A 20,807-nucleotide genomic window follows, 5' to 3' on the forward strand; every position below is an offset into this window, starting at 1 on the left:
GGAAATTTCGCCCAGTCCAAAGCAGTCTGGAGACCTAACCAGACTTGGAACAAAGGGAAGCAGGCTAAGAAGCCTGCTGCTGCCTCTAAGACAGCATGAAGGAGTAGCCCCCGATCCGGGACCGGATCTAGTAGGGGGCATACTTTCTCTCTTCGCCCAGGCTTGGGCAAGAGACGTCCAGGATCCCTGGGCTCTGGAGATTGTTTCCCAGGGATATCTTCTGGAATTCAAAGGTTCAACTCCAAAGGGGAGATTTCATCTCTAACAACTATCTGCAAACCAGATAAAGAGAGAGCCATTCTTAGACCTACTGGTTATGGGAGAGATCCACCCAGTTCCAAGAGAGGAACAGGGGCAGGGTTTCTATTCAAACCTGTTTATAGTTCCCAAAAAAGAGGGAACTTTCAGACCAATCTTGGATCTCAAGATCCTAAACAAGTTTCTCAGGGTCCCATCCTTCAAGATGGAGACAATCCGAACCATCCTCCCTATGATCCAGGAGGGTCAATATATGACTACCGTGGACTTAAAGGATGCTTATCTCCACATTCCGATTCACAGAGAGCATCATCAGTTCCTCAGGTTCGCCTTCTTAGACAGGCATTACCAGTTTGTGGCTCTTCCCTTCGGGTTAGCCACGGCGCGAAGAGTCTTTACGAAAGTTCTAGGATCCCTTCTGGAGGTTCTAAGGCCGCGGGGCATAGCCGTGGCTCCTTACCTAGACGACATTCTGATCCAGGCGTCGACTTTTCAAATCTCCAAGTCCCATATGGACATTGTTCTGGCCTTTCTGAGGTCTCACGGGTGGAAAGTGAACAGAGAAAAGTTATTTCTCTCTCCTCTCACAAGAGTTTCCTTCCTAGGAACTCTGATAGATTTAGTAGAGATGAAAATTTTTCTGACAGAGGTCAGGATATCAAAGCTTCTAACTTCCTGCCGTGTTCTTCATTCCACTTCTCGGCCGTCAGTGGCTCAGTGTATGGAAATGATCGGCCTAATGGTAGCGGCAATGGACATAGTTCCGTTTGCCCGCCTACATCTCAGACCACTGCAACTTTGCATGCTCAATCAGTGGAATGGGGACTAAACAGATTTGTCCCCTCTGCTAAATCTGAATCAAGAGACCAGGGATTCTCTTCTCTGGTGGTTATCTCGGGTCCATCTGTCCAGGGGAATGAGTTTCCGCAGGCCAGAGTGGACTATAGTGACGACAGATGCCAGCCTTCTGGGCTGGGGCGCAGTCTGGAACTCCCTGAAGGCTCAGGGTTCATGGACTCAGGAGGAAGCCCTCCTTCCGATAAATATTCTGGAACTCAGAGCGATATTCAATTCTCTTCAGGCTTGGCCTCAGCTAGCTGCGGTCAGATTTCAGTCGGACAATATCACGACTGTAGCCTATATAAACCATCAGGGGGGAACAAGGAGTCCCCTGTCAATGATGGAGGTTTCCAAGATAATTCTATGGGCAGAGGTTCACTCTTGCCATCTCTCAGCTATCCATATCCCAGGAGTAGAGAACTGGGAAGCGGACTTTCTAAGACCTTTCATCCGGGGGAGTGGGAACTCCATCCGGAGGTATTTGCCCAGCTGATTCAACTATGGGGCAAACCAGAACTGGATCTGATGGCGTCTCTACACCAGAATTTTTATTGTTTTAAAAGATAGATAATCCCTTTTATGACCCATTTCCAAGTTTTGCATAACCAACACAGTTATAATAATATACTTTTAACCTCTGTGATTATCTTGTATCTAAGCCTCTGCAAACTGCCTCTTTTTTTCAGTTCTTTTGACAGACTTGCAGTCTAGCCAATCAGTGCCTGCTCCCAGATTACTGCACGAGCACAGTGTTATCTATATGAAATAAGTGAACTAACACCCTCTAGTGGTGAAAAACTGTTAAAATGCAATCTGAAAGAGGTGGGCTTCAAGGTGTAAGAAATTAGCATATGAATCTCCTAGGTTAAACTTTCAACTAAGAATACCAAGAGAACAAAGCAAAATTGGTTATTAAAGTAAATTGGAAAATTGTTTAAAATCACATGCTCTATGTGAATCATGAAAGTTTTATTTTGGCCTAGACTGTCCCTTTAAATTTAGTTCTTAAAGTTCTTCAAGGGGTTCCGTTTGAACCTTTGCATTCCATAGATATCAAGCTTTTATCTTGGAAAGTTCTGTTCTTAGTAGCTATCTCTTTGGCTCGAAGAGTTTCAGAGTTATCTGCCTTGCAGTGTGATTCCCCTTATCTGATCTTCCATGCAGATAAGGTAGTTTTGCGTACCAAACCTGGGTTTCTTCCTAAGGTAGTATCTAATAAGAATATCAATCAGGAAATTGTTGTTCCGTCCCTGTGTCTTAATCCTTCTTCAAAGAAGGAACGTCTGTTACACAATCTTGACGTGGTTCGTGCTTTAAAGTTTTATTTGCAAGCTACTAAGGATTTTCGTTAAACATCTGCATTGTTTGTTGTCTACTCTGGAAGGAGGAGAGGCCAAAAGGCTTCGGCAACTTCTTTCTTTTTGGCTGAGAAGCATAATCCGGTTAGCTTATGAGACTGCTGGCCAGCAGCCTCATGAAAGAATTACAGCTCATTCTACTAGAGCAGTAGCTTCCACTTGGGCTTTTAAACATGAGGCCTCTGTTGAACAGATTTGTAAGGCGGTGACTTGGTCTTCGCTTCATACTTTTTCTAAATTCTACAAATTTTTGATACTTTTGCTTCTTCGGGGGCTATTTTTGGGAGAAAGGTCTTGCAGGCAGTGGTGCCTTCCGTTTAAGTTCCTGCCTTGTCCCTCCCTTCATCCGTGTCCTAAAGCTTTGGTATTGGTATCCCACAAGTAATGGATGAACCCGTGGACTGTATACACCTTACAAGAGAAAACAAAATTTATGCTTACCTGATAAATTTCTTTCTCTTGTGGTGTATCCAGTCCACGGCCCGCCCTGTCACTTTAAGGCAGGTGTTTTTTATTTTTAAACTACAGTCACCACTGCACCCTATAGTTTCTCCTTTTTCTTACTTGTCTTCGGTCGAATGACTGGAGGTGGGGGTTAGGGGAGGAGCTATATAGACAGCTCTGCTGTGGGTGTCCTCTTTGCAACTTCCTGTTGGGAAGGAGAATATCCCACAAGTAATGGATGAACCTTTGGACTGGATACACCACAAGAGAGAAATTTATCAGGTAAGCATTGTTATAGACGACTCAATATATTGATCTAGGCTAGGCTTGATCTTACTACAGTCATAAGACAAATGGCTGTAAAATCTTCTCTGGGGTACCCTTTGTTCAGAAACAGCAGACATACATGGCTTTGCAAGGCCACTAATTGCAGCTGCAGTAAAGAGGTTAATGAGATAGCTTGTAAGGTTAATTTTAGCTGTAGTGCAGAGATTATCCTCCCACTGCCTGATAATTTCTGTAGTGTAGGGATTCCTCCTCATCCACCTACTTCCGTGATCCACCTCCAAATAGCTCTCTAATCCTTACCCTCTTACTTGTGCTGTCATCTTAGGTACCCACATTATTATATATATATATATATATATATATATATATATATATATATATATATATATATATATATATATATATATATATATATATATATATATATAATATATTGCACTGCAAATATCCATCCCAGTATATCCAAACAGCAGGCACTCACTGGGCTTTATAATAAAATATAAAAGTTTTATTTCATCAGATTAAAATAAACAAACGTTTCGGCACTGCATTGTGCCTTTATCAATGTCAGGTACAAAAAACACACAGTGCAGCTCTACACCCCAAAAATCAATATGTAAATAGTTAAAAACATATACTTATCCAAACTCCCTATGTTTTGCCGCCAAACCTCCGTACCGCCATCCTGGAGGTCCACTACTGACGTCATGCTGACACGCTAGTCGTGCCTAGCGTGATGACGCATGGCACGGCGTTGCCATAGCAACGTCAAGGCGTCCAGTGGCATATTAGCAAGAGGGTAGGGAGTATCCGGTGTTGCTGTGCGCATGTTAAACAGTAAGCGCAATGACTCACAGCACTGTTGCTAACGGCAACAAGTAAACAACTATCATGCGCAAACTCACCGGGTATTCTCTACATAAGGCTGCTTTTGTTGAAGAGCTAAATGACTAATATTGTACATTGGCCCAGAGAATCAGGCACAGTTAAAGTTAACCATATGTAGACTAAACGAAATAATTAGAGCCATATAGTTATGCATACCATATATTACTAATGTGATTTTGTTAGCCATAAATCCACACATATCTTAAATAATAAATCTGCAAATCAGATCTATTCTGCTCCAATACCATTTTAGACTACATATAGATAACCAATACAATATTAAAGAAGAACTACAAATCCCCTACTTACTTCAGGCAAATTGGAGTATAGTAGAACAAATACATATATGATATATCAATATATGTAAAGCAAGCGGACACCCTAAATCACCCAATCTACTTTGTAATAAAGAAATGTTTAATAGAAAGGGCTGAAATCCAGTGTAGTGTTAAGTCCCTTCGGGGCCATCGGCTTTCACGTTGGAGTAACTTCTTGCCTCTATCCCCTCCCCTTGGATTAGGGGGGATATGATCTATAAGCATGGATCTAATGCTGGACACAGAGTGTTTCAATTGTGCACAATGGCGTGCCACGGGTTGGTCCGACTCTCCGTGTTTTTTAATGCCTCTCGGATGGCATAACAATGGTTTGCCATCCGATCTCGGAAGGAAGTTATCGTCTTTCCAATGTACACTAAGGCACACGGACAGGTGAGCATATAGACCACATGTGTACTTGTTCAACTCAAGCAATGATTTATTTTATACCGCTGATTTTTATGGCGGTGCTGGAAAGAATCTCCCTTACACATGCTGTTACACGTGGTACAGCTCCCACAAGGGAAGCATCCCTTTTTTGATGACTTCAGCCAAGTCTCCGTTTTGTAGTGGTCCACAGGATCAGATTTAACGAGGATGTCCCTCAAATTCCTAGACCTCCGATACACCAACCTTGGCGCTGCCGTATTCTGAAATGGTAAGGTGGGGTCAGTAGCAACCACAGGCCAGTGGCGGCGTACAGCATTCGATATGCGTTCACACCCATGCGTGAATGTAGTGATCAGATTGAGTTGCTCTGATGTCTCCTTTTTAAGGATTTTGGTGTCTATTTTTGTATCTGGCCCCAATAGTTTTTCTTGGATATCACAGATCTCTTTCATAGGGTAGCCCCTCTTATTCAATTTCTCGCCCATTTCCTTAATTTGAATCCTCTGTAACGGTGTCTCGCTATTATTTCTCAGTGCCCTGGTGAGCTGGGAGGTGAGGACACCCTTTTTCTGGTGTTTAGGGTGAAAGCTGCTAGCATGTAACAATGAATTCCGGTCTGTAGGTGTTGTGTACAACTTGGTACCGAACCTCAAAGTGCCAGTCATTCACCTTAAAAACATTAAGGTCCAAAAAATTCACACCCTCAGAGCTGAATTCTAATTTGAATTGTATTGGACTGGCCATGAGGTTCAAATGTGACACCCACTCACGCAATGATGGCTCCCCACCTCTCCATATGAGGAACACATCGTCAATGTAGCGGGTATAGTAAATCACTTGAGAGTGTTCAAACGGCTTCATAAGTTCTTGCTCGTACCATACCATATAGATGTTTGCGTAAGTGGGTGCCACATTCGACCCCATGGCCGTACCAGCCGTCTGTAAGTAATAACAATCCTCGAACTTGAAGTGCCGAAACGTTTGTCATATATATATATATATATATATATAGTGTAGCGATATCCCTCCCTCCCCAATTTATTTTTTCTGTAGGTAGGGAAGCCCTCTTCCTTCCCCTTCCTGTGATGCGCAGTCCGCCCTCCTCTCCCACACTACCCATCGTATCATGGCCACCTTTTACAGACAGTGACTTAGAGTGTCACTGTCTGCATCAGCGATCTGTCGTCATATGGTAAAGTGAGCACAATCAGCACTCCCCTACCATATGAAAACAGATGCCTTCTGCCTCTGGCTGCAGTTTCAGCTATCTAAACTGATAGCCGGGACCACAGCATAAGGCAGAAAGTTGTACGTGGTTACTACATCAACAGGGTACGCAAGGCAAAGTACCTATGTCAATGTGGCTAAGGGGTTAAACAAATCTACAGTGAAAACTAAGATATTAATGATTGATTAAACCAGAGCCATATCCAAAGATTGAAAGTTTCCAAGTGGCTTTACTTCAGTGGTGCTCCATGAATGCAAAGGACACAAAAAAAACATAAAACGGCCATATTCAAATTATGCAAACAAAAAAACAAGAAGGCTCTTCATAGCCCAACCAGATTTAAAGAATGTATTAGTGTAACAGAAAACCCCAAAATGGGACATTCACATTTAGTTGAGCACTAAGTTTGAATTGGTCTTGAAAAAGCAGGCTGGATCTTAAACCCTCCAGCTGACTTTCACCAACTGCAGAGCACTGCTGTTCTCTCTGAGCTGGGGATTCAGCTTGGGCTTGTTCAGCTCCCTCAACTCCGATCCCGTGCCCCTGCCTCTGGATGGCTGATCTTGCACAGAATTAATTCTTACTCTTTCTTTGGAAAAGAGTATCAAACTTAAGATACGCTGTAAGGAGCTTCAAAAAGAATTTGTTCCAATTGTATACAAATTATTTTATTGTATAAAAACAATTATTAAAAAAGCAGTTACAATCTCTAAAAACAGAAATTCAACTGGTTTCTCAGCTCAGTATGAGCTGTTTCCTTATGATTAAAAATCTGGGACTTATTGTGGACAAATAATCCACTACATAAAATACACTGGTAGAACTCAGAAGTCTGTTACATAATGGGATTAGATCACATTATGCTACCAGTGTATTCTATTGGATTCTTTGTCAACTAAAAGTCCCATATGTCAAGTTAATACACAGCACCTATACCCATTATTATCATCCACACAATAAAAGGTAATACAAGGGAAATAAGTCTGTAATAACAGATAGTAGTGTCATTGGCTTTTGTACTTCAAGCTCAATGGAAATCATCTGGTGTGATTCACAATGGTAAAAAAAAAATATTTCTATAGTTTAAACAAAGCAAAAAAACTTCAAATTGTTACATCAAATTTGTATTCAAATTATACTTATTTTTAGATATGTGCTTTCGAAGGTTTCAGATACCTCCTGAATGTGGATGAAGACGGCCACTCGTGCCTTTTGACTATTTTCAGAGCCAAATTTATTCTTGGGAAACAGCCACAAACTAGGATCTGGATTTGTACAGATCCTACCTAGTATGTTGCAGTTTCACACAGAATTCGGCCTTGAAAATAGCCATACGGCACAAGGGGCTGCCGCCTTCAGCATTCTGCGGTATCTGAAACCTCTCACATATCTACTTAATTTGTATATTTTATTACATTTGTAATATTTGAGATGTATAGTTTAAGAGGGCATTAAACACTTTGAGACTGCAATATACATTTTACAATATGCAATAAACAAACTTTATTATTTATTTTCCCCGCACTTCTTCTAATTTAATTCTGAAAACTGTGGCCTTTACAGTTACTGATAGAAGATAAAAGAGCAGACTCCAGATAGCGCTATATTCCACACAGTCATTGTGTTGCACACACTATAACATGCCGACGCTCATCGCTATGGACGCTAATATTTCACTCTTATTTTGCTAAATACATTAGGGATCAACCTACTATATGAGGATCCTTAAAAGTGCATTAATGTACACTGAGTGCCTAGAACACTAAAAACTTAAAGGGACAGTCTAGTCAAAATTAAACTTTCATGATTCAGATAGGGCGTGTAATTTTAAACAACTTTCCAATTTACTTCTATTATCTAATTTGCTCAATTCTTTAGATATCCTGTGTTGAAGAAATAGCAATGCATATGTCTGAGCCAATCACACGAGGCCTCTATGTGCAGCAACCAATAAGCAGCTTCTGAGCATATCTAGATATGCTTTTCAGCAAGTGATATCAAGAGAATGAAGCAAATTAGATAATAGAAGTACATTAGAAAGTTGTTTAAAATTACATGCTCTTTCTAAATCATTAAAGAAAAAATGTGGGTTTCATGTCCCTTTAAGGGACACTGAACCCAAATTGTTTCTTTTGTGATTCAGATAGAGCATGACATTTTAAGCAAATTTCTAATAAACTCCTATTATAAAATTTTCTTAATTCTCTTGGTATCTTTATTTGAAATGCAAGAATGTAAGTTTATATGCCGGACCATTTTTGTTGAACAACCTGGGTTGTCCTTGCTGATTGGCGGATAAATTCACCCACCAATAAAAAAGTGCTGTCCAGAGTTCTGAACAAAAAAAGCTTAGATGCCTTCTTTTTCAAATAAATATAGCAAGAGAACGAAGAAAATTGATAATGGGAGTAAATTAGAAAGTTGCTTAAAATTGCATGCACTATCTGAATCACGAAATAAAAAAATTGGGTTCAGTGTCCCTTTAGATTATTAAAATAGGAATTGTGGAAGTTTAAGCATTTTTAGAACTTATTGAAAAAAAAACGTTTTTGTTTGCATGGGTAAGCACAAACAAATCAATTGAAGGTACTTTTCACAAAATTCTGTGACTGTGATATCCTTTGTAAAAAGGCAGAAATAATTTTAGGTGTAGGGAATATCAATTCTGTGTGTCTGAATTTTAGAAGTTTGTCATAACAAAATGTCATAGGCCCAACTGAAATGTTGTAAACATACATAGATTCATAGCTAATTTCTAAGTATGGCTTAAAGGGACAAGAAATCCAACTTGTTTTTGATTCAGACAGAGCATGCAATTTTACAAACGTTTCCAATTTACATCTATTGTCAAATTTGCTTTGTTCTCATGTTATTTTTTTAAGACGAAACGTGAACAGTGATGATCGTTTGCTTGTAAACATATTTAGCCTGTGCTTATGACCAGCTAATAGTGTACTTTTTTTTTTTTCCGTATCACGTGTCATATATAAATAGGCAGTTGTGATAGGCACAGGGTTATATGATTTTCACTGAACATTTTGTCCTTTCATGATTCAGATAGAGTATGCGATTTTAAACAACTTTCTAATTTACTTCTATTGTCAAATTTTCTTTGTTCTCTTGGTAAAACTCAGGAGTGTGCATGTGTCTGGAACACTATATGGCAGCAGTTTTGCAAGAATGCTATCCTTTTGCCAGAGCACTAGATGGCACACTATTTTCTTCCATGTAGCGCTCCAATCCCATACCTAGGTATCTCTTTAACAAAGAATACAATGGGAACAAAGCAAAGTTGATAATAGAAGTACATTGGAAACTTTTTTTTTTTTTTAATTGTATGCTCTGAATCACAGAATACATTTTTGGGGTTTCATTTCACTTTAAACCATTCATGCAAAAACATGCGCAACATGAGCTGTGCACCGTAAGTTCAGGATTGTTTAATACATATTTTTTATTAAAGAAATTAAAAGCTCTTCCAATTAGATCTGTTCGCACACCAAATTGTTCCAGTTTTGGCTGTAGCTTTGTCTACAAATCCTCGTTCCCAAAAGGAAAATATCTTTTTCACATCTTAGCATTTAAATAAGTAGTGGACCAAGTTTCTGTAATGGTTTCAATGTTTGTAGTGACTGCAACTCTAAGATGATCTGTCAAATGTCCCTCAATTTCTTTTTACTTTTCTAAATAAATAAAGTTTAAAAAAAAAAGTTCAATGGTAAACTGTGTTTGCTGACAACCATTGTATAATAATGGAATAGATGTTATATTTAATTTCAATGTACTTTTTGAAATAGTTACTTAGGGCCTGATATTCAAAGTCTCGCTGGCATGGAGAGAAATTGCACATAATCTTTGGGATTTTTTTTTTAGACCTTGTATTATAATATAGGAGTCTCTGTTTCACATAATGAACACTACATAGCAACATAAACATTTCTTCATATATAACTTGTGCTTCAATTTTTTTTTTTTTTTTTTTTTAAAGGGCCTCGTCGTACCTACGGGACTTCTTAGAATATTTTGCCGCGGTGGCGAGATTTCGAATATCAGGTCCTTAGTCTAAGGTATTCTAAATTCCTTAGAAATTTGACTCTGGTAAAAGAAATCTGTTGCAGATAATACTTATTCAAAAGATTGCTTGTAAATTTAGTGACACTTGTTTAATCTTATGTATATTTTATTTTTGCACACCTCTAGAAGAGCAATTAAAAGTCAAGATATTTTAGTGCTCAGGTGAAAATAATCATCTATGTATAGATTATACTGGTCACTGGTATATTGCATATGAAACTAGTTACCTATTCATTTTCCTTTTGTCTGAAAATGAAATACATCAAGGGTTTAACATTCTTAATATATCTGGCATACACATTTTATGTTTTTTGTTTTTCCTGGTTTAATTCATTGTAAATGCATCAACTGGATATGTCTTAAATCTTATCTTCTTAGTTTGATGCTGTGTTCGGTGAGGATAGTGTAGCTTTAGTGAAAGGCTCAAGAAGAATTTAATTAGGAAAGCAATTTAAGTGCAAAATAGGAGATATATATCCTTTTTCTTTGTTGTGATACTGTCTAAAAATTGGAGTATTGGTAGTGTAAATGTATTACAATTAATACAAATCAATGTTGAAGTGTTTCTAGTAAACAGGCAGGGTTTTCTTTAAACTAAAAAGCTGATGTACCAAAGAGATAATATAGTAAGGTCATATCCTTTTTTGCAATTCTTCTTTCTTCTACAAGATACGACGAGTCCATGGATTTCATCCTTACTTGTGGGATATTATCCTCCTGCTAACAGGAAGTGGCAAAGAGCACCACAGCAGAGCTGTATATATAGCTCCTCCCTTACCTCCACCTCCAGTCATTCTCTTTGCCTGTGTTAGTACTAGGAAGAGGTAAAGTGAGGTGTTAGTTTTAGTTTCTTCAATCAAGAAGTTTTTTATTTTTAAATGGTACCGGTGAGTACTATTTTTCTCATGGAGATATGGAGAAGATTTTTGCCCTGAGGTTGATGATCTTAGCAGATGTAACTAAGATCCATGTTGGTTCCCACAGAGCTTCTGAAGGTAGTACTAGAGAAATCTTCAGTGTGGAGAACGGTTTCATGCTACAAGCAGCATTGAGGTATGTTCAGTCCTTTATTTCTGAGGAGACTTGGTATATCAGAACTGACTGACATTTTTTTCCCTGCAAGGGAAGGGGTAAGCAGTAGACCTGTAAACAAAGGGTATTACTGAAAATCCTGTGTTTATTTATTTTATTGACATAGTACTGGGCATTGTAAAGCAGCATATATAAAGGGCTTATTGCAGCATATATAAAGGGACACTGGGAGTGGCAGCTTAACTGTTTTTTATTTGAAGGTTCAAATAATCAGTATGGCTGCATATTTGTGTTGTGCTTAGGGGACCACATGGCTTTATTACTAACCGCTTCCCATGTGGTTGTACAGGCTAATGCGAACATCGTCCATGATGGGCGGGGCCTATTTTCGCGCGCTTTTACTATGAGAAGGCAGCAGGCATTAGCTCCGGTTGGGCCTAAACTAATGTTCTGTTAACCGGATTGTTGTCGAGTCATTTTGCAGTACCCTTGGGGCAGGTAGTCGCCACAGCAGTGCTGTGGCGAGGTGCAGGGGTCATTTTTTCAAATCAAATATATATTTTGCTATAAATTTCTTTTGGAGGTTAATTTCACCCTTTGCTCTTAGGGTGCAATAATTTTTGGCACTATTGAATATGTGTAGTTAATTATATAGCGTTCTTTAACATTTTTAGACAGTTTGGAAAAATTGTGCGCTTTTTTATTTCTTAAAGGCGCAGTACACGTTTTTCAAAAAATTGTTTAAATTAATAATAAAAGTGTTTAACGACTACTATGGTTATTACTAGTCTGTTCAACATGTCTGACATTGAGGAAACTCATTGCTCTATGTGTTTAGAAGCCATTGTGGAACCCCCTCTTACATTGTGTACCTCTTGTACTGAAAGGTCCTTACATTTTAAAAAGCATATTTTAGGTAAAGAAAGTGTGCCTAAGGATGATTCTCAATCTGAAGAGAATCAGGATATGCCATCCAATTCTCCCCAAGTGTCACAACCTTTAACGCCCACTCAAGCGACGCCAAGTACCTCTAGTGCGTCTAATTCTTTTACTCTGCAGGAGATGGCTGCAGTTTTGTCAACTACCCATACAGAGGTATTATCTAAATTACCAGTGTTACAGGGTAAACGCAGTAGGTCAGGTATTAATTTGAATGCTGAATCCTCTGATGCTTTATTGGCTATTTCCGATGTACCCTCACAGTGCTCTGAGTTGGGGGTCAGGGAATTGCTGTCTGAGGGAGAACTTTCAGACTCAGGAAATATGTTACCTCAGACAGATTCGGACGTCATGTCCTTTAAATTTAAGCTTTAACGCCTACGCCTGTTACTTCGGGAGGTTTTAGCAACTCTGGATGATTGTGACCCTATTGTGATACCACCAGAGAAATTGTGTAAAATGGAAAAATATCTAGAGGTACCTACTTACACTGATGTTTTTCCGGTTCCTAAAAGAATTTCGGAGATTGTAAAAAAGTAATGGGATAGACCAGGTATACCGTTCTCTCCCCCTTCTAATTTTAAGAAAATGTTTCCCATATAAGACACCATTCGGGACTCTTGGCAAACGGTCCCTAAGGTGGAGGGAGCTATATCTACCCTGGCTAAGCGTACAACTATACCTATTGAAGACAGTTGTGCTTTCAAAGACCCTATGGATAAGAAGTTAGAGGGTCTTCTAAAAAATTATTTATTCATCAGGGTTTTATTTTACAACCTACAGCTTGCATTGTTCCAGTTACTACTGCAGCAGCCTTTTGGTTTGATGCTCTAGAAGAGTCTCTGAAGGTTGAGACCCCTTTAGAGGACATTTTGGATAGAATTAAGGCTCTTAAGCTAGCTAATTATTTTATTACAGATGCCGCTTTTCTAATTGCTATATTAGCTGCGAAAAATGCAGGATTTGCCATTTTAGTGCGCAGAGCGTTATGGCTCAAATCTTGGTCTACTGATGTGTCGTCAAAATCTAAGCTTTTAGCTATTCCCTTTAAGGGTAAGACCCTATTCGGGCCTGAATTGAAGGAAATTATTTCTGACATTACTGGAGGTAAAGGACATGCCCTACCTCAGGATAAGTCTGTTAAGATGAGGGGTAAACAAAATAATTTTCGTTCCTTTTGTAATTTTAACCCTTTAAGGACACAGCTTTCAGTTTGCTCAATTGTTTTATGACGGAAAAATTCCGTCATATGTCCTTAAGAGGTTAAAGGAGTACCCTCTGCTTCCTCTTCCTCCACAAAGCAGGAAGGGAATTTTGCTCAATCCAAATCAGTCTGGAGACCCAACCAGGCTTGGAATAAAGGTAAACAATCCCTAAATTCCTAAACCTTAGGTCGAATGACTGGGGGTGGAGGGAAGGGAGGAGCTATATATACAGCTCTGCTGTGGTGCTCTTTGCCACTTTCTGTTAGCAGGAGGATAATATCTCACAAGTAAGGATGAAATCCGTGGACTTGTCGTATCGTAGAAGAAATCAATTTATCAGGCAAGCATAAATTTACTTTTTTTTTCTTCACATTTTCATGTTTGGTCAGCTTTAGCTTTGTTTTAATGCGATTTACTCTTTGCCATGCCTTCTGGTCATTTTAAATAGACTACTGCTTTTATACCAATGACCAAGCAGCTGGACAAAGATAGGGCTGCTTTTAAACACCTTGGATTTTGTGTGTGTATATGTATGTGTGTATGTGTATGTATGTATGTGTGTATGTGTATATATATATATATATATATATATATATATATATATATATATATATATATATATATATATATATATATATATATATATATATATATATATATATATATATATATATATGTGTGTGTATAGAGAGATAGAGAGAGAGAAAGATAGAGAGAGAGAGAGATATGTGTGTGTATATATGGAGAGATATCTATCAGGTAATCAGATATGACCACTTAATAGGCACCAGGGCATGAAGCAAGTTATTTGAAAGCGGTGTCTCTCCATTTTAATAGTTACATAAAGGTGCAAGGGTCTCTAATAAAACTCAGGGCACATGAAAATCAGCTATTAGACTGGTGAATAAAAGTTATATGACAATAACCTGATATCTGTAGGTGCTTGAGATACCTCATTTGAAAAACAATAATTGTGTGTGTGGTTTATGCTGTATTTAAGGGGATATGATCTCTTTTAGACCGGCTGCTCCACCATAAATTAATACATAATGTAGGGCGATTGGAATTTATATAAGACTTCACCTTTTTAATTGTGGCACTCTTGCTCTTCTTATAAGGGGATGAGGTCTATTTTAGAGCCCTTTTCTCTTAATAAAACAGACATTTCCCTGGTGCTTAGCCAAGACAGGTTACTATGGTGGGACATGAGACATTATTTTAGCATTCTTATTTTACACCAGAAATTAATTGTGAAACGTTTAGGTTGGCTGGCATTCTTACCATTTTATACTGTTGCCTTGTATGGTGGAGTAGCCATTGAATATAATAATATAAAATCAGCAAAGTGATACATACTTAGTTAAAATGTGCAATGATAATCTTGGTATTGGATCATATTCCCTGTGTGTCTGTAAATATTAATGCATACAGCTAAAATATTTAAAATTAAATTTAACGTCTAAACATATAACAACTTTATTTCTTTTTCCCTGAAAGGATCGGGATTTGGCAGCAAAAATAAAGAAGAAGGCAGGAATCCCTCTGATGTTTATAATTCAGAACACTATAGTGCTGGACAAACCGTCACCAAAATCTCTGACCTATATCCAAGCCGCTCAGGTAGATCAACTTGTGCCAGAGCATCAGAAACAAAACATTGAGACCCTAAAGGATGAACAAGGGGTGGCAACCATCCCTGAACGGAAAGGGAAGAAACGAAAAAGAATTAGTGGCCCTAATCCACTGAGCTGCAAGAAGAAAACGAAAAAATCTGTACAGCCAACACCACCCGCTACTGAGAAAGCAAAACGAAAGAGGAAAAGGAAGCGAGGGAAGTCGGTTGAACAAGGGACTTTACAGATAATGTAGAATTATAGCAATTGCAGCAGTTGAAAATGGAGGTGAATTATTGCTTTTATATTTAATAAAAAATATATATACATATTAGCACTTTGCCTCTTTATTATTTGTTTGTGACCCAATATTAAGGGACATGAAAGTCAAAATTAAACTGATTCAGATAGAGTATGCAATTTTAAACAACTTTCTAGTTTACTTCTATTGTCTAATTTTCTTTATTCTCTTGGTTTCCTTTGTTGAAGAAACAGCAATGCACTACAGGGCTGAACGTTTTGGATGCTGCAGTAACATGTGGCATATGTGCAGCCACCAATCAGTAGATCCTGAGCCTTCCAAGTTATGCTTTTTAACAAAGGATATTAAGAGAACAAAACAAATTGAATAATAGAAGATTGTTGTCTAAAATTGCATGCTCTATCCGTATTATTAATTTAATTTTGATTTTCAATCAAAGTCAAATATAATTAGTGCCCCGAAAATAAATAGGCGAGTCAATGGGCAATTTTGTCATCGACTGAACCACCTCTTCACAGAACTAGCACAAATACTGCGGGCATAGGAGGGTAGCTGGGGGAGCCTGCTAGGAGTGTGTTTATTTATTTTTATATATATATATATCTCCTTGAGTGCTAACGACGGCTCTGAGCCGTCAGAGTCGCTAGCACTCTCTCACCTTGAGGGAGATCTGGGGGCTCCCACCCGCTCCTACCCCAATGTTAAGTATAGGAGCAGGGGGCATGCTGCTTAGAAGCCTGTATCTCCGGCATCTAAGCAGCTACAGACCCCCAAGACCCACCGTTGGAAAGGTAATCGTCTAACCTTTCCATCAGTGTAAGTATTGGGGATCAGAGAAAAAAAAGTTATTTTTTTCCCCAAAAAATAAAAAAAAACTTAAAAAAAGCTTAGCACCCAGGTGGGAAAGTGCTTAGCAATCAAAGGGTTAAAGTCCGCTTTTAATTTACACACCTGGGATACAAGTAAAGGCATTTACTGTCCCTTTAAATTATAGGGATAGTAATAACTAATGAAAGTAAACTGCAAAGTTGTTTTCTTTCCAATGGCATGAAGAGTCCACAAATAAATTCAATTACTAGTTGGAATTCAACTCCTGGCCACCAGGTGGAGGCAAAGAACGCCCCAGCAGAGCTGTTAAATATCACTCCCACTTTCCATAAACCCCCAGCCATTCTTTGCTTGTACATCATGAGGATGTGCGAAGATGGTGTCTGAAGATATTTAATACTTTAATGGGTACTTTTCCCTACAAGCAAGGATTGGGGCTATGCTGTGTCCATGTAATCCTCTTTAGTAAGAGTAATGGTGGCTTTAGCAGTTGGAAGATGGCGGGGTAGTCCTTGCTTGTAACATATCTCAGCCTAATGTCACTATCCCTTTAAGCCTTCCTTCACCGACTGCTGGTTTTGGTCAGTATTTACATTCAGCTTGCCCGCCTGCCTGATTAATCATTCATGCACCTGATTCCCTCAGCCTCTTTTTAAGCCTTCTCAGGTCTAATGTTCTTTGCATTAACTTTGAAGTTGTGATCCTGAACAGAGGTCTGTGACTGTTTCCTGCATGAATTTACCAACTATTTCAAGCTACAGCATTTTCTATTACCAATGCTTAAAATCATCAAATCGCAAGTATCCAAATAATTTCATTCTGTTTCCTGGACTCTGCTACTTAACAAACTCTGAACTTTATTATAAATCACAAGTATGCTTTTGGTTATCATCACTCTCTAATTACAACAACAGCATCTTACTCAGAACTGTATAACTATTTCTCTGCTACAAGTTGTCATTGCTGAAATATCCTGCTGCAAATATGTTAACATATTCAGAACTCTGCATCTATGTGTTCAGTTAAAAGCTTTCATGTGATTCTCCAATATATGCACAAACAGTAATTAATGCCTAAACTTGCAGCTTGTTTATAAACTGTGCTTAATACTGACATACAGCTTTATATAATATTATGTACTGTGAACCTGCAACAAACCTTAGTTTGCATCTAAGTGTCAATCTTTTACCGGTTTACTCTGAAGCCTGAACATTCCACATTGCTATATTTTCTTTCATGTAATTAGCAAGAGTCCATGAGCTAGTGACGTATGGGATATACATTCCTACCAGGAGGGGCAAAGTTTCCCAAACCTTAAAATGCCTATAAATGCACCCCTCACCACACCCACAATTCAGTTTTACAAACTTTGCCTCCCGTGGAGGTGGTGAAGTAAGTTTGTGCTAGATTCTACGTTGATATGCGCTTCGCAGCAGGCTGGAGCCCGGTTTTCCTCTGTGTGCAGTGAATGTCAGAGGGATGTGAAGAGAGTATTGCCTATTTGAATTCAATGGTTTCCTTCTACGGGATCTATTTCATAGGTTCTCTGTTATCGGTCGTAGAGATTCATCTCTTACCTCCCTTTTCAGATCGACGATAGACTCTTATATATACCATTACCTCTACTGATTCTCGTTTCAGTACTGGTTTGGCTATCTACTACATGTAGAGGAGTGTCCTGGGGTAAGTAAGCCTTATTTCTTCAACATTGGTGTGTCCGGTCCACGGTGTCATCCATTACTTGTGGGATATTCTCCTCCCCCACAGGGAAAGGCAAGGAGAGCACACAGCAAGAGCTGTCCATATAGTCCCTCCCAGGCTCCGCCCCCCCAGTCATTCTCCTTGCCGCTCTGAACAAGTAGCATCTCCTCGGGGATGGTGAGGAGTTTGTGGTGTTTAGTTGTAGTTTTTTATTCTTCTATCAAGAGTTTGTTATTTTAAAATAGTGCTGGTATGTACTATTTACTCTGAAACAGAAAGAGATGAAGATTTCTGTTTGTGAGAGGATTATGATTTTAGCAGCAGTTACTAAAATCGTTTGCTGTTTCCACATAGGACTGTTGAGATGAGATAACTTCAGTTGGGGGGAACAGTTTGCAGACTTTTCTGCTCAAGGTATGACTAGCCATATTTCTAACAAGACTGTGTAATGCTGGAAGGCTGTCATTTTCCCCTCATGGGGATCGGTAAGCCATTTCTCCAACATAGGTGTGTCCGGTCCACGGCGTCATCCTTACTTGTGGGATATTCTCTTCCCCAACAGGAAATGGCAAAGAGCCCAGCAAAGCTGGTCACATGATCCCTCCTAGGCTCCGCCTACCCCAGTCATTCTCTTTGCCGTTGTACAGGCAACATCTCCACGGAGATGGCTTAGAGTTTTTTAGTGTTTAACTGTAGTTTTTATTATTCAATCAAGAGTTTGTTATTTTGAAATAGTGCTGGTATGTACTATTTACTCAGAAACAGAAAAGAGATGAAGATTTCTGTTTGTATGAGGAAAATGATTTTAGCAACCGTCACTAAAATCCATGGCTGTTCCACACAGGACTGTTGAGAGCAATTAACTTCAGTTGGGGGAACAGTGAGCAGTCTCTTGCTGCTTGAGGTATGACACATTCTAACAAGACGATGTAATGCTGGAAGCTGTCATTTTCCCTATGGGATCCGGTAAGCCATGTTTATTACGATCGTAAATAAGGGCTTCAAAAAGGGCTTATTAAGACTGTAGACTTTTTCTGGGCTAAATCGATTCATTATTAACACATATTTAGCCTTGAGGAATCATTTTATCTGGGTATTTTGATATAATAATATCGGCAGGCACTGTTTTAGACACCTTATTCTTTAGGGGCTTTCCCAAAGCATAGGCAGAGCCTCATTTTCGCGCCGGTGTTGCGCACTTGTTTTTGAGAGGCATGGCATGCAGTCGCATGTGAGAGGAGCTCTGATACTTAGAAAAGACTTTCTGAAGGCGTCATTTGGTATCGTATTCCCCTTGGGGCTTGGTTGGGTCTCAGCAAATCAGATACCAGGGACTGTAAAGGGGTTAAAGTTCAAAACGGCTCCGGTTCCGTTATTTTAAGGGTTAAAGCTTCCAAATTTGGTGTGCAATACTTTTAAGGCTTTAAGACACTGTGGTGAAAATTTGGTGAATTTTGAACAATTCCTTCATGTTTTTTCGCAATTGCAGTAATAAAGTGTGTTCAGTTTAAAATTTAAAGTGACAGTAACGGTTTTATTTTAAAACGTTTTTTGTACTTTGTTATCAAGTTTATGCCTGTTTAACATGTCTGAACTACCAGATAGACTGTGTTCTGAATGTGGGGAAGCCAGAATTCCTATTCATTTAAATAAATGTGATTTATGTGACAATGACAATGATGCCCAGGATGATTCCTCAAGTGAGGGGAGTAAGCATGGTACTGCATCATTCCCTCCTTCGTCTACACGAGTCTTGCCCACTCAGGAGGCCCCTAGTACATCTAGCGCGCCAATACTCCTTACTATGCAACAATTAACGGCTGTAATGGATAATTCTGTCAAAAACATTTTAGCCAAAATGAACACTTATCAGCGTAAGCGCGACTGCTCTGTTTTAGATACTGAAGAGCATGACGACGCTGATAATAATATTTCTGAAGGGCCCCTAACCCAGTCTGATGGGGCCAGGGAGGTTTTGTCTGAGGGAGAAATTACTGATTCAGGGAACATTTCTCAACAAGCTGAACCTGATGTGATTGCATTTAAATTTAAGTTGGAACATCTCCGCATTCTGCTTAAGGAGGTATTATCCACTCTGGATGATTGTGACAAGTTGGTCATCCCAGAGAAACTATGTAAAATGGACAAGTTCCTAGAGGTGCCGGGGCTCCCAGAAGCTTTTCCTATACCCAAGCGGGTGGCGGACATTGTTAATAAAGAATGGGAAAGGCCCGGTATTCCTTTCGTCCCTCCCCCCATATTTAAAAAATTGTTTCCTATGGTCGACCCCAGAAAGGACTTATGGCAGACAGTCCCCAAGGTCGAGGGAGCGGTTTCCACTTTAAACAAACGCACCACTATACCCATAGAGGATAGTTGTGCTTTCAAAGATCCTATGGATAAAAAATTAGAAGGTTTGCTTAAAAAGATGTTTGTTCAGCAGGGTTACCTTCTACAACCAATTTCATGCATTGTCCCTGTCGCTACAGCCGCATGTGTCTGGTTCGATGAGCTGATAAAGGCGGTCGATAGTGATTCTCCTCCTTATGAGGAGATTATGGACAGAATCAATGCTCTCAAATTGGCTAATTCTTTCACCCTAGACGCCACTTTGCAATTGGCTAGGTTAGCGGCTAAGAATTCTGGGTTTGCTATTGTGGCGCGCAGAGCGCTTTGGTTGAAATCTTGGTCGGCTGATGCGTCTTCCAAGAACAAGCTACTTAACATTCCTTTCAAGGGGAAAACGCTGTTTGGCCCTGACTTGAAAGAGATTATCTCTGATATCACTGGGGGTAAGGGCCACGCCCTTCCTCAGGATCGGCCTTTCAAGGCAAAAAATAAACCTAATTTCTCCAACATAGGTGTGTCCGGTCCACGGCGTCATCCTTACTTGTGGGATATTCTCTTCCCCAACAGGAAATGGCAAAGAGCCCAGCAAAGCTGGTCACATGATCCCTCCTAGGCTCCGCCTACCCCAGTCATTCTCTTTGCCGTTGTACAGGCAACATCTCCACGGAGATGGCTTAGAGTTTTTTAGTGTTTAACTGTAGTTTTTCATTATTCAATCAAGAGTTTGTTATTTTAAAATAGTGCTGGTACGTACTATTTACTCAGAAACAGAAAAGAGATGAAGAATTCTGTT

The 20,807-nt window shown here is 39.3% G+C and overlaps 1 protein-coding gene across 1 annotated transcript in view; it reads left to right on the forward strand.

The window, feature by feature from the left end:
- UTP23 (UTP23 small subunit processome component) overlaps positions 1 to 15,208 on the forward strand; it is a 41,097-nt gene extending 25,889 nt beyond the window's left edge. The window contains exon 3 of the mRNA XM_053713198.1: positions 14,759 to 15,208. Coding sequence (XP_053569173.1) covers positions 14,759 to 15,130 — 372 coding nt within the window. The 3' untranslated portion in view covers positions 15,131 to 15,208. The remainder of the gene's footprint in view (positions 1 to 14,758) is intronic.
- Positions 15,209 to 20,807: the final 5,599 nt, after the last annotated feature.

The sequence above is a fragment of the Bombina bombina genome, chromosome 5, assembly GCF_027579735.1.
Source record: "Bombina bombina isolate aBomBom1 chromosome 5, aBomBom1.pri, whole genome shotgun sequence".
Classification (NCBI taxonomy): domain Eukaryota; kingdom Metazoa; phylum Chordata; class Amphibia; order Anura; family Bombinatoridae; genus Bombina; species Bombina bombina.